Source organism: Conger conger, chromosome 8, assembly GCF_963514075.1.
Source record: "Conger conger chromosome 8, fConCon1.1, whole genome shotgun sequence".
Taxonomy (NCBI): domain Eukaryota; kingdom Metazoa; phylum Chordata; class Actinopteri; order Anguilliformes; family Congridae; genus Conger; species Conger conger.
The window spans coordinates 2,815,077-2,829,493 of NC_083767.1; the positions used below are offsets into that span (position 1 = coordinate 2,815,077).

Genomic DNA, 14,417 nt, shown 5'->3' on the forward strand with positions numbered 1-14,417 from the left:
CTTTTAAAACCAAAGGCATCCGAGATGTGACAAGGGCGTGGAATGCAGTATGGGGTAATGGTTCTACCAGTGATCTTATTCAACATCCAGTTGTTTTACTTCACACATCCAAGTTCTGGTTCTGCGTTCGTACTCTGGAGATAATTATTGTTATCATCACAGAAAGGTGACATTGTTCTCAAGGAGGGGCATTCATTTTCACACAAGCTCGATTGCAGCAGTGTCTGTAATAACGTGAGCGTAGGTTTAGAGAAACCGTCAGCAGAAATGGGATAGGAGTGTTCCAGACGTGACCCTGTGACTCATTCAGCATGTGCTGCACAGAGTTCCTCCCAGGCTCCTCTCCACCCAGCGCTGTACAGATATTCTTACTCCTTGTCATCCCAGATCTACAATGAATCCGTCTCTTATGAAACTGCACGCTTCTCTGTGCCAGTTCTGTTATGGCCTGAGCCCAGAGCGTGCACGCCTCACAAGCCCTTTCCCCATCTTTCCTGCTCCAAACCTCCTATCTAAAGGCACTATTAATTACACGTCACCCGCAATGTTCTCACTTTCCCCAATTCTCCAAGCGTAAGCTTTTTTTAAAAATTAGAAATATGTTTATGAATATTCCTCCCAGGTGTTGCCTGAAAACTCAATATTAAAATGGAATATGTTATAGTTCTTCACTTGTTGTATATGGTTGAAGCTTCATATTCAGTTTTTGATGAAAAAAATTAATCCGCTTTGAATTAATTCAAAATAATATTAATAATGAGTGAAGAGCCTGAAGAGTATGATATGATATGTTTTTAATTATTTTAATGATTCATCTTTTTTAATGTAGATTTACTGAGTAAAAGTCCTGACAACAGCAATTTGTCTGTGATATTAGTAATCATATATACAGTATGGACAGGTCACATTTTTGCATGCCTGTTTGAATCTTTATTCATTGTGAGGGTAGAGGGTGAATGACACATGGTTTAAACTCAGTCACTATTACTGAATCCATTCACAAATCAATTAACATGTTTTCTTTTTTCTGAACTGTGATTATGAATACATAAACCCAACACTTAAAGTTAAAGGAAACGTCAAAGACATCTTAATATCTTAATCACAGCAGTTCTGTATAACAGGGAATGCCGTTTGCATAATAAACCTAATAATTAAGTCATTTTAGTTGTTACTATTAATGTGTTATGTTCCTTTAATTTGAGGGAATACTGTATTTTCAGGCTAGCACAATGTGTTTTATTTTTTAGTTTGGTGGGTTATGGTAATGTTGCAATCTCGTGTTTTACTAACATTATTCAGATACAGTAAAAAGGATTAAAAGGAGAACACGTTGACAGTGTAACGTGTGGGTGTAAAATGAGATGAAGCCAGTGCATTTCTCCCCACTAAAACGCACTTCCTGTTGAACAAAAATATTCAATGAAAGCATCAAATGTATATATTTGCTGAATAAACAATTACTATATTTGTAAATTGTCGTTTATAAATAAAAATGCTGGTTTCTCTCTCGCCCAAGATTCATGCTTCATTCAAGTTATTAAAATCAGACACAGACACTTGCATGCACTATGTTCAGCTGAATGTCCTAACACTAAAGACCATAGTACACATTACACCACACAATGAACAATTTTGGTAGTTCCTTCCCGTCAGTCACTCAGAACAACACTTGAAGTTGCAACTCTTTTGTAAGAATTCCTTCAACTTCCTTCAACCCCAGTCTAAGAATGTTGCCCTATTTTTCGGTGTCTGTAGTTCCCATCCAATCAGCGGCCAGTTTAGGCTCTGAAAACAAAGTGGGAGGAATCTATCCAATCAGTGGCTGAAATGAACTCGGAGGTGGAAGCCCCGCTGACGGCTGCCGCCCAGCAGGACCGGAGTTTGAGAGCGGGCTTCTCCGGACTTTGGGAAGTTTGGGATGAGCGTTCCCGGCTCGCAGGTTTAGCATCCGTGCTCCGGGAATATCCTGCATTTCAGGATCCTCAGGAGGCTGTGCACTTTGTCCATGTCCCGGCGAAAGCAGGGCAGGAGCTTGTGGTCACTGAGGGGGGCGTCTCTGCCCGAGGAGGGGCGGTGGGGGGCTCCCACCGGGGGAGGGGCGCCCCGGAAGCCACTGAGCATGCCCAGAAGCTGCATCTGCAGTGGGTCAAACAACCACTGTATAATAAAATAATCGCTTGCAGTATTTCATCATCATATTATATATTAGCGAGAAGGACACTTCCTAAGCTCATAATATCCACCAGTTAATTCCCAGCAGTTCTGTAAATTATAAGCAGGAAACTCTCACCTCTTTGGCTTTAACAATGATAACTGAATAACTTAATAATGTGTTGTGGCTGTGGCTAACTGGCGGCGGTCTCGTACCCTTTCCGCCACCTTCTCCACTCCGCTCCGGAGCTGGTGCACCATGTGGCTCATGTCCCGAGCCCTGCTGGAGGCCTGGGCATTCCCGGCGTTCCGGTGGAACTGCGACAGCGGCTCTCTCCAGGCCAGCAGGAGCTTCAGGATCACAGCCGTCAGCTGCTCCCTCTGCAGGGAAACGGCACAGCGTCAGGCACAGCGTTACGCACAACGTTACACACAACGTTACGCACAGCGTCAGGCACAACGTTACGCACTGCGTTACACACAACATTACACACAACGTTACACACAGTGTTACGCACAGCGTCAGGCACAAAGTTACGCACAGCGTTACACACAGCGTCAGGCACAACGTTATGCACAACATTACACACAATGTTACGCACAGCGTTACACACAACGTTACACACAACGTTACGCACAGCGTTACACACAACGTTACACACAACGTTACGCACAGCGTTAGGCACAACGTTACACACAACGTTACGCACAGCGTTAGGCACAACGTTACACACAACGTTACGCACAGCGTTAGGCACAACGTTACACACAACGTTACGCACAGCGTCAGGCACAACGTTACGCACAGCGTTACACACAACATTACCCACTATGTTTAATGAATTCGGTACAACTGAATACATTCCAAGAGGCCATTAGAATAACTGGCTGAATTTCTTTTTTTTTATTTTTATTTTTTTTAATAAACATTCTCCTGTTTTTGCACTTTCTGAGAGAGAACAGAATGGTGGTACTCACTGCCAGGCTCTGCACGTTCTCCTTCCCAGCAGGAGGCAGGATGTGGGAGGTGTGACACCTCCGCTGGGCTCTGCCGATCTGATTCCTGCTGGAGAAGACGTTCTGCTCCTTCAGACCAAAGAAGGGAAAACGGGAGTCGAAACCGAGAGGTTGAAAAAAACGAATTTACCATTTAAAAACTGACTAACTGTCAAGTGTATTATTTCAAAACTGACTCATTTCAAAATTCACTAACTGCCAAATTTACCATTTCAAAATTCACTAACTGACAAATTTACCATTTCAAAATTCACTGTCAAATTTACCATTTCAAAATTGACAAACTTCCAAATTTACCATTTCGAAATTCACTAACTGTCAAATTTACCATTTCAAAATTCACTAACTGTCAAATTTACAATTTCAAAATTCACTAACTGTCAAATGTATTATTTTGGCATCTACTGTTGTGGTCTGCTGAAATGGAAGCAGCCAATGCAACAGATACCTGCATGCTTTATAACAATATGCAGAGAAATCATCCAGGAGAGAAAGACTCACACACTCCAGAAAGCAGAGAGGAGAGAGAGAAACTCACACACTCCAGAGAGGAAAGAGAAAAACTCACACACTCCAGAGAGGAAAGAGAAAAACTCACACACTCCAGAGAGGAAAGAGAAAAACTCACACACTCCAGAGAGGAGAGGAGAGAGAGAAACTCACACACTCCAGAGAGGAGAAAGGAGAGGAGAGGAGAGAGAAACTCACACACTCCAGAGAGGAGAAAGGAGAGGAGAGGAGAAAGAAACTCACACACTCCAGAGAGGAGAGAGAGAAACTCACACACTCCAGAGAGGAAAGAGAAAAACTCACACACTCCAGAGAGGAAAGAGAAAAACTCACACACTCCAGAGAGGAGAGGAGAGAGAGAATCACGCACTCCAGAGAGGAGAGAAGAGAGGAGAGAGACTCCACCTCGCTGTGCAGGTCAGTGGAGAGGCTGTGGATGTGGGTGGCGTGCTGGATCACCCTGTCAAACAGCTCTGCCAGGGACGCAGGCTGGCACTCTGAGCCCCAGCGGGCACAGACCGGCCCCAAGCTGGCCCCGGGGGCCCCCAGGCCGGCCCCGAGGGGCATGGAGCCGATCCCGGCGGGCAGGTCGTGGCCCAGCAGCAGCAGGAAAAGCCCCCACGCTGAAAACACACAGCACAGAGACGCACATGAGCACCGTCCCAAAACAAGGGTCCCGTTCTGACCGTCCCGCCGAATGTGTGGGATGAAGCTGAACCCAGTCCTGAGAAGTACCGTGTCTGGTGTCCGGGGACATGCTGACGGCTGGCGCTGGTGGTGGATGCGGGTTGGGCTCTGAGCTGCAGCTGTGGCTGTGGCCATGTCTGTGGATCTTAAATGTACATGGGTGGGTGGGTGGGGGGGGGGGGGGGGGAGTGCGCACGACTTTTGATTCGTCACGGAATGGGATCACAGAGTGCGTCCGGAGCCCGGAGCAACCATCTCCAATCAGGCGGAATGCCGCGTGTGCGAGGGAGGGAAGTTTTAAGGACTAGAGTTTCCCCTCCAGAAAGAGAGAGGAAGAAGAAGAAGAAGAAGAAGAAGAGATGCCTGCCTACCACGGACAGCAGAAGTTCACATCAATCAAGAGCAGCAACATCCAAAACATCTCAAGAGCTGGAAAAGTAGGACATAAAAGAGGTTGGGGGGGTCCTCTCCTCTCCCCCTGATATCAGGACCTTTCCTGCCCCAGTGAGAGTGAGACAGGCCCATCTCTGAGTGCACGTCTCCCGGAACAGCTGCTGATGTTGAAATACTGTCCCTGTTAACGTCAACAATGCCAAGACGCTGAAAGCAGTGTGGGATTCTACTGAAGCATGTTTGGGTGCACCTGTAATGCCAGCCATTACATCCTTTGTTCACCAAAAATGTGTTTGCAATAGTTAAGAATTTGTAAAATCTTACAAAATGTGAGTTTTCAAAAGATACATATGTACACATGTTCATGCTTCAGTTGTGAGTCTGGCATAACCTCAGCAAAATATATGAAGAAAGTCTTTGGAGAAAATATTTTTGATACTGTAAGTGAAGTCTGAAATGCTGTTAAATCTGTAAACGCGTGCGTGCGCTGTGGGTCGCGTACGCTGTGGGTCGCGTACGCAGCGATCCTCCCGTGCGTCATTCTGACAGCGTGCGGGGCGGGCCCTGCCCGGCCTGACGGCCGTTCGCTCGTTCCGCACTGCGTGTGCGATGACGTAATAAGATTCCGTTTCAGCTTTACTGTTTCAGATACGCTACAGGCGTGTGGTCACTGGGTTTTTACACTTTAATTACAAAAGCAAAATAGGAAAATTATAATTGGCTCCAGAACATTAAGTACCACGCACAACTTAAAGAATTACAGATCTATTAGGGGATTAAAAGAGCAAATCCTGCAATATTAATGTAATATAGTACACAATAGTAATGCCACTCAATAAACACAATATAATTTCAGCGTATTGTGGAAGGGCTTTGTTATTATGTTTTAACCTTCTCACTCCAGTCATTGGTTCGTCTGATGTGAATGTTTGTCAGCAGCTGTGAGCAGGCTGGCCGAAGGAGGCTCCTCTACACACATCACTCACTCACAACCGCTCCTATACACACATCACTCACTCACAACCGCTCCTATACACACATCACTCACTCACAACTGCTCCTATACACACATCACTCACTCACAACCGCTCCTCTACACACATCACTCACTCACAACCGCTCCTATACACACATCACTCACTCACAACCGCTCCTATACACACATCACTCACTCACAACCGCTCCTATACACACATCACTCACTCACAACCGCTCTTATACACACATCACTCACTCACAACCGCTCCTATACACACATCACTCACTCACAACCGCTCCTCTACACACATCATTCACTCACAACCGCTCCTATACACACATCACTCACTCACAACCGCTCCTATACACACATCACTCACTCACAACCGCTCTTATACACACATCACTCACTCACAACCGCTCCTATACACACATCACTCACTCACAACCGCTCCTCTACACACATCATTCACTCACAACCGCTCCTATACACACATCACTCACTCACAACCGCTCCTATACACACATCAGTCACAACCGCTCCTATACACACATCACTCACAACCCCTCCTCTACACACATCACTCACTCACAACCGCTCCTGTACACACATCACTCACTCACAACTGCTCCTATACACACATCACTCACAACCGCTCCTCTACACACATCACTCACTCACAACCGCTCCTATACAGACATCACTCACTCACAACCGCTCCTATACACACATCACTCACTCACAACCGCTCCTCTACACACATCACTCACTCACAACCACTCCTATACACACATCACTCACTCACAACTGCTCCTATACACACATCACTCACTCACAACCGCTCCTATACACACATCACTCCCTCACAACTGCTCCTCTACACACATCACTCACAACCGCTCCTCTACACACATCACTCACAACCACTCCTCTACACACATCACTCACAACCACTCCTCCACACACATCACTCACAACCGCTCCTATACACACATCACTCACAACCGCTCCTATACACACATCACTCACTCACAACCGCTCCTCTACACACATCACTCACTCACAACCACTCCTATACACACATCACTCACTCACAACTACTTCTATACACACATCACTCACAACCACTCCTCTACACACATCACTCACTCACAACCGCTCCTATACACACATCACTCACTCACAACTACTCCTATACACACATCACTCACAACCCCTCCTCTACACACATCACTCACTCACAACTACTTCTGTACACACATCACTCACAACCACTCCTCCACACACATCACTCACAACCGCTCCTATACACACATCACTCACTCACAACCGCTCCTCTACACACATCACTCACTCACAAACGCTCCTCTACACACATCACTCACTCACAACCGCTCCTATACACACATCACTCACTCACAACCGCTCCTATACACACATCACTCACTCACAACCGCTCCTCTACACACATCACTCACTCACAACCGCTCCAAAACACACATCATTCACAACCGCTCCTATACACACATCACTCACAACCGCTCCTCTACACACATCACTCACAACTGCTCCTCTACACACATCACTCACAACCGCTCCTCTACACACATCACTCCCTCACAACCGCTCCTCTACACACATCACTCACTCACAACCGCTCCTCTACACACATCACTCACTCACAACCGCTCCTATACACACATCACTCACTCACAACCGCTCCTATACACACATCACTCACTCACAACCGCTCCAAAACACACATCATTCACAACCGCTCCTATACACACATCACTCACAACCGCTCCTATACACACATCACTCACAACCGCTCCTATACACACATCACTCACTCACAACCGCTCCTATACACACATCACTCACTCACAACCGCTCCTCTACACACATCACTCACTCACAACCACTCCTATACACACATCACTCACTCACAACCGCTCCTATACACACATCACTCACTCACAACCGCTCCTATACACACATCACTCCCTCACAACTGCTCCTCTACACACATCACTCACAACCGCTCCTCTACACACATCACTCACAACCACTCCTCTACACACATCACTCACAACCGCTCCTATACACACATCACTCACAACCGCTCCTATACACACATCACTCACTCACAACCGCTCCTCTACACACATCACTCACTCACAACCACTCCTATACACACATCACTCACTCACAACTACTTCTATACACACATCACTCACAACCACTCCTCTACACACATCACTCACTCACAACCGCTCCTATACACACATCACTCACTCACAACTACTCCTATACACACATCACTCACAACCACTCCTCTACACACATCACTCACTCACAACCGCTCCTATACACACATCACTCACAACCACTCCTCCACACACATCACTCACAACCGCTCCTCTACACACATCACTCACAACCGCTCCTCTACACACATCACTCACTCACAACCGCTCCTCTACACACATCACTCACTCACAACCGCTCCTATACACACATCACTCACTCACAACCGCTCCTCTACACACATCACTCACTCACAACCGCTCCTCTACACACATCACTCACTCACAACCGCTCCTATACACACATCACTCACTCACAACCGCTCCTATACACACATCACTCACTCACAACCGCTCCTCTACACACATCACTCACTCACAACCACTCCAAAACACACATCATTCACAACCGCTCCTATACACACATCACTCACAACCGCTCCTCTACACACATCACTCCCTCACAACCGCTCCTCTACACACATCACTCACTCACAACCGCTCCTCTACACACATCACTCACTCACAACCGCTCCTATACACACATCACTCAATCACAACCGCTCCTATACACACATCACTCACTCACAACCGCTCCAAAACACACATCATTCACAACCGCTCCTATACACACATCACTCACAACCGCTCCTATACACACATCACTCACAACCGCTCCTCTACACACATCACTCACTCACAACCGCTCCTCTACACACATCACTCCCTCACAACCGCTCCTCTACACACATCACTCACAACCGCTCCTCTACACACATCACTCACTCACAACCGCTCCAAAACACACATCATTCACAACCGCTCCTATACACACATCACTCACAACCGCTCCTCTACACACATCACTCCCTCACAACCGCTCCTCTACACACATCACTCACAACCGCTCCTCTACACACATCACTCACAACCGCTCCTCTACACACATCACTCACAACCGCGCCTATACACACATCACTCACTCACAACCGCTCCTCTACACACATCACTCACTCACAACCGCTCCTCTACACACATCACTCACTCACAACCGCTCCTCTACACACATCACTCAGTCACAACCGCTCCTCTACACACATCACTCACTCACAACCGCTCCTATACACACATCACTCACTCACAACTGCTCCTCTACACACATCACTCACTCACAACCGCTCCTCTACACACATCACTCCCTCACAACCGCTCCTCTACACACATCACTCACAACCGCTCCTCTACACACATCACTCACTCACAACCGCTCCTATACACACATCACTCACAACCGCTCCTCTACACACATCACTCACAACCACTCCTCTACACACATCACTCACTCACAACCGCTCCTCTACACACATCACTCACTCACAACCGCTCCTCTACACACATCACTCACAACCGCGCCTCTACACACATCACTCACTCACAACCACTCCAAAACACACATCATTCACAACCGCTCCTATACACACATCACTCACAACCACTCCTCTACACACATCACTCACAACTGCTCCTCTACACACATCACTCACAACCGCTCCTCTACACACATCACTCCCTCACAACCGCTCCTCTACACACATCACTCACTCACAACCGCTCCTCTACACACATCACTCACTCACAACCGCTCCTATACACACATCACTCACTCACAACCGCTCCTATACACACATCACTCACTCACAACCGCTCCAAAACACACATCATTCACAACCGCTCCTATACACACATCACTCACAACCGCTCCTATACACACATCACTCACAACCGCTCCTCTACACACATCACTCACTCACAACCGCTCCTCTACACACATCACTCCCTCACAACCGCTCCTCTACACACATCACTCACAACCGCTCCTCTACACACATCACTCACTCACAACCGCTCCAAAACACACATCATTCACAACCGCTCCTATACACACATCACTCACAACCGCTCCTCTACACACATCACTCCCTCACAACCGCTCCTCTACACACATCACTCACAACCGCTCCTCTACACACATCACTCACAACCGCTCCTCTACACACATCACTCACAACCGCGCCTATACACACATCACTCACAACCGCTCCTATACACACATCACTCACTCACAACCGCTCCTCTACACACATCACTCACTCACAACCGCTCCTCTACACACATCACTCACTCACAACCGCTCCTCTACACACATCACTCAGTCACAACCGCTCCTCTACACACATCACTCACTCACAACCGCTCCTATACACACATCACTCACTCACAACTGCTCCTCTACACACATCACTCACTCACAACCGCTCCTCTACACACATCACTCCCTCACAACCGCTCCTCTACACACATCACTCACAACCGCTCCTCTACACACATCACTCACTCACAACCGCTCCTATACACACATCACTCACAACCGCTCCTCTACACACATCACTCACAACCACTCCTCTACACACATCACTCACTCACAACCGCTCCTCTACACACATCACTCACTCACAACCGCTCCTCTACACACATCACTCACAACCGCGCCTATACACACATCACTCACAACCGCTCCTATACACACATCACTCACTCACAACCACTCCTCTACACACATCACTCACAACCGCTCCTCTACACACATCACTCACAACCGCTCCTCTACACACATCACTCACTCACAACCGCTCCTCTACACACATCACTCACTCACAACCGCTCCTATACACACATCACTCACTCACAACCGCTCCTATACACACATCACTCACTCACAACCGCTCCTCTACACACATCACTCCCTCACAACCGCTCCTCTACACACATCACTCACAACCGCTCCTCTACACACATCACTCACAACCGCTCCTCTACACACATCACTCACTCACAACCGCTCCTATACACACATCACTCACAACCGCTCCTATACACACATCACTCACAACCGCTCCTCTACACACATCACTCACTCACAACCGCTCCTCTACACACATCACTCACTCACAACCACTCCTATACACACATCACTCACTCACAACCGCTCCTCTACACACATCACTCACAACCGCTCCTCTACACACATCACTCACAACCGCTCCTCTACACACATCACTCACTCACAACCGCTCCTATACACACATCACTCACTCACAACCGCTCCTCTACACACATCACTCCCTCACAACCGCTCCTCTACACACATCACTCACAACCGCTCCTCTACACACATCACTCACAACCGCTCCTCTACACACATCACTCACTCACAACCGCTCCTATACACACATCACTCACAACCGCTCCTATACACACATCACTCACAACCGCTCCTCTACACACATCACTCACTCACAACCGCTCCTCTACACACATCACTCACTCACAACCACTCCTATACACACATCACTCACTCACAACCGCTCCTCTACACACATCACTCACAACCGCTCCTCTACACACATCACTCACAACCGCTCCTCTACACACATCACTCACTCACAACCGCTCCTCTACACACATCACTCACTCACAACCGCTCCTATACACACATCACTCACTCACAACCGCTCCTATACACACATCACTCACTCACAACCGCTCCTCTACACACATCACTCACTGACACGCCTGAGTTCGGTCTTTACAGTAACACCTGAGTTTGGTCTTTACGGTAAGGCCTGAGTTCGGTTTTTATGGTAATGCCTGAGTTCGGTCTTCACAGTAACGCCTGAGTTCGGTCTTTACGGTAAGGCCTGAGTTTGTAAGAGGTCATCATTTTCAGTTCAGCAGAAAGCTGCTGCATTGTAATAAAAGAGAGGACTGGCCCAGCTAGCATAAACCGTTATTGTGATGAAATTGTTTTGATGATGCAACATTGCAGTAAGAATGCAGTGTTTTTATATCGTTTATTTACCGCTCCCCCCCTCCCAAAACACCACTCTCCAATGAGAGAGAGAGTGAGAGAGTGAGGGAGTGAGAGAGAGAGTGAGAAGGAGAGAGAGAGAGAGAGAGAGAGAGAGAGAGAGAGAGAGAGAGAGACATCTCTAGCATGGTTCCAGGTTAGGGTCAACTAGGGGTCACACTCATACACTCTCTCTCACACGCATGCACACACACACTCATACACTCTCTCTCACACACATGCAGACACACACACACACACTCACACACACTCTCTCACACACACTCACACTCTCTCACACATGCACACACACACACACACTCACTCTCACACACATGCACAGACACATACTCTCTCTCACACACACATGCACAGACATACACACACACTCACACACTCTCTCACACACATGCACAGACACACACTCTCTCTCACACACACATGCACAGATACACACACTCATACACACACACTCATACACTTTCTCTCACACACATGCACAAACAGGATTCTTTTCTCTCTCTCCTCTCTGACAGAAGGAATGATCTCTCCAGCGAGATCCAATCACCAGTGCACTGCAGGGAGGTGTTACACCCACCCACCAGCAGGGGGTCCCCCAGTCCTCTGTTCCAGGTGAGTCAGAAGACCTGTGTGAAGCAGTTTGGCATCGTCGCTCTCTCTTGCTCTCTCACACTTGAACCACATTGTTTCTGCCATGACTCTGGTTATTTTGGATACTGAGTTTTGTTTAGCTTGGAAAAAAAAGAGATGATTTTGTGATGTCAGTAGATAACAGAAGGAGCCTCACAGACCCCCTGTCTAGTCCCTGATGCTGGGACAGGTGTACGAATACATATTCTGCCCTATTTATGTTTGGACATTTTCACTACTTGAGCATATTCAAATGAAAACGCATCCGGTTCTGTCTATTTTAATGTCTATTTTAACGCAATGCGTACACTAGATGGCGCCTAAAACACACAACTGAAAATTAAGTTGACTCATGACGTGGTTTCAAAACACTAATGCTCTGGTCGTTTTGACACATTAGAATTGCTTCGTGTGCTGAGAACTGATAATTAACTGAATATATTATACAGGTCTTATAACGAGTCACTTTATTTCTAGTAGTCTACTTTTTGTTGTCACCGTTGGGAATGCATATTGTGACTTTTGCAGTCATTCATTTTAATCCGTTTTTCCTCACAACATTTCCGTTTTTTGTCAAATCGCAGTGATTGAATGCTCTCTACGCTTGAAAGGGTAATGTCTGAATGAGTCCACCAGTGTGCCGATGGGACAGGCGGTGCACGAGGCAGTGTTGTCAGTTAATGGATTAGCCTGTGGATTGAGAAGCAGGTCTTTTATCACCTAACACTTGATGATTGCACAACGCGCCTTCCCTCTATTGTCATTTTAGATCCGAAAATAATTCCGATATTTTTTGAACCGTGTATTTCTCAGTATTTCTCGGACTTGAAATGACAAATCTTTGGCCGTTTACTCACGTTCCTGCTGCCTCGACAGACAGAACGACGTGGTTATTAGTTAGGATGACCTGAGAACGTCCTCGTCGGAAGATTATAAACCTGATGAACAGCTCTCTTATTCAGCAGTGTTCAGATGCCAGCCCGCATAATACATCTCACTAAACATCCCCCAGGAGATAAAGGAAATTGATTGTGCTTACCGTGCCGTTATGATTATCTGCTTTACGAAGAAATATGAGGCTGTCACGGGCTCAACCGCCAAAGATCGCACAAATACTCAAACTCCCAGAATCCTCCTCTCTCCCCACAGGAAACCTGGACCTCACATGTACACCTGTGGGCTGAAAGCTTAAAAAAAATGGGGGCGGTAAATTAGACGTATCTATGGCAACAAGGTGTTCCAACAGTGTTGGCCAGCCACACCTCTCCTAAAATTATGGCACATTATACTGTTCTATTAATATGTCATATTTTTGCTTATTTATTATGTACTTAATAATTTAATGATATGTTATTGTTCCTGTGTCTGTTCAGCCCACATGGGTGGGCCGCCATACTTCCGTGTATTGTCATAGAGCTGAAATTAAAAAATCAACCAATCCAATCGATTGATAAATCCATATTTTAATAAAAACCGAATGACCTAAATTAGGGGTGACCAGCCTTATCTGAAATGGGCCGGTGTGGGTGCAGATTCTTGTTTCAGCCCAGCACCTGGTTCTACCCCTCAAGGTCTTGAATTAAGACCATGATTCATTATTTAATTTAATTGGGTTTAGGTATTCTGTCTTTATAGTACTGAAAGAAAAACCAGCACCCACACCGGGCGTTTTGGGATAGGGTTGCTCACCCCTGGCCTCGACGGCTTGGGACAGCTCTACTGGTGTTTCATTAAGGCGCTATAGCCAAGTAAAATGGCCGCTCTCGCATGAATTGTATTACAGTTGATAAAATAAAATGGCTGTTGCTGT

General features: G+C 46.8%; 1 protein-coding gene across 1 annotated transcript; it reads right to left on the reverse strand.

Annotated features, from left to right (window-relative positions):
* Positions 1 to 799: 799 nt before the first annotated feature.
* On the reverse strand, positions 800 to 13,715 carry LOC133135635 (prolactin-like). Its single transcript, XM_061252794.1, has 5 exons — positions 13,647 to 13,715; positions 4,087 to 4,304; positions 3,133 to 3,240; positions 2,371 to 2,535; positions 800 to 2,139 (listed from the first exon to the last, which is right to left on the reverse strand). Exons 2-5 carry the CDS (start codon positions 4,246 to 4,248, stop codon positions 1,945 to 1,947), a joined length of 630 nt encoding a protein of 209 aa, XP_061108778.1. The 5' UTR covers positions 4,249 to 4,304; positions 13,647 to 13,715; the 3' UTR covers positions 800 to 1,944.
* Between the last annotated feature and the right edge of the window lie 702 nt (positions 13,716 to 14,417).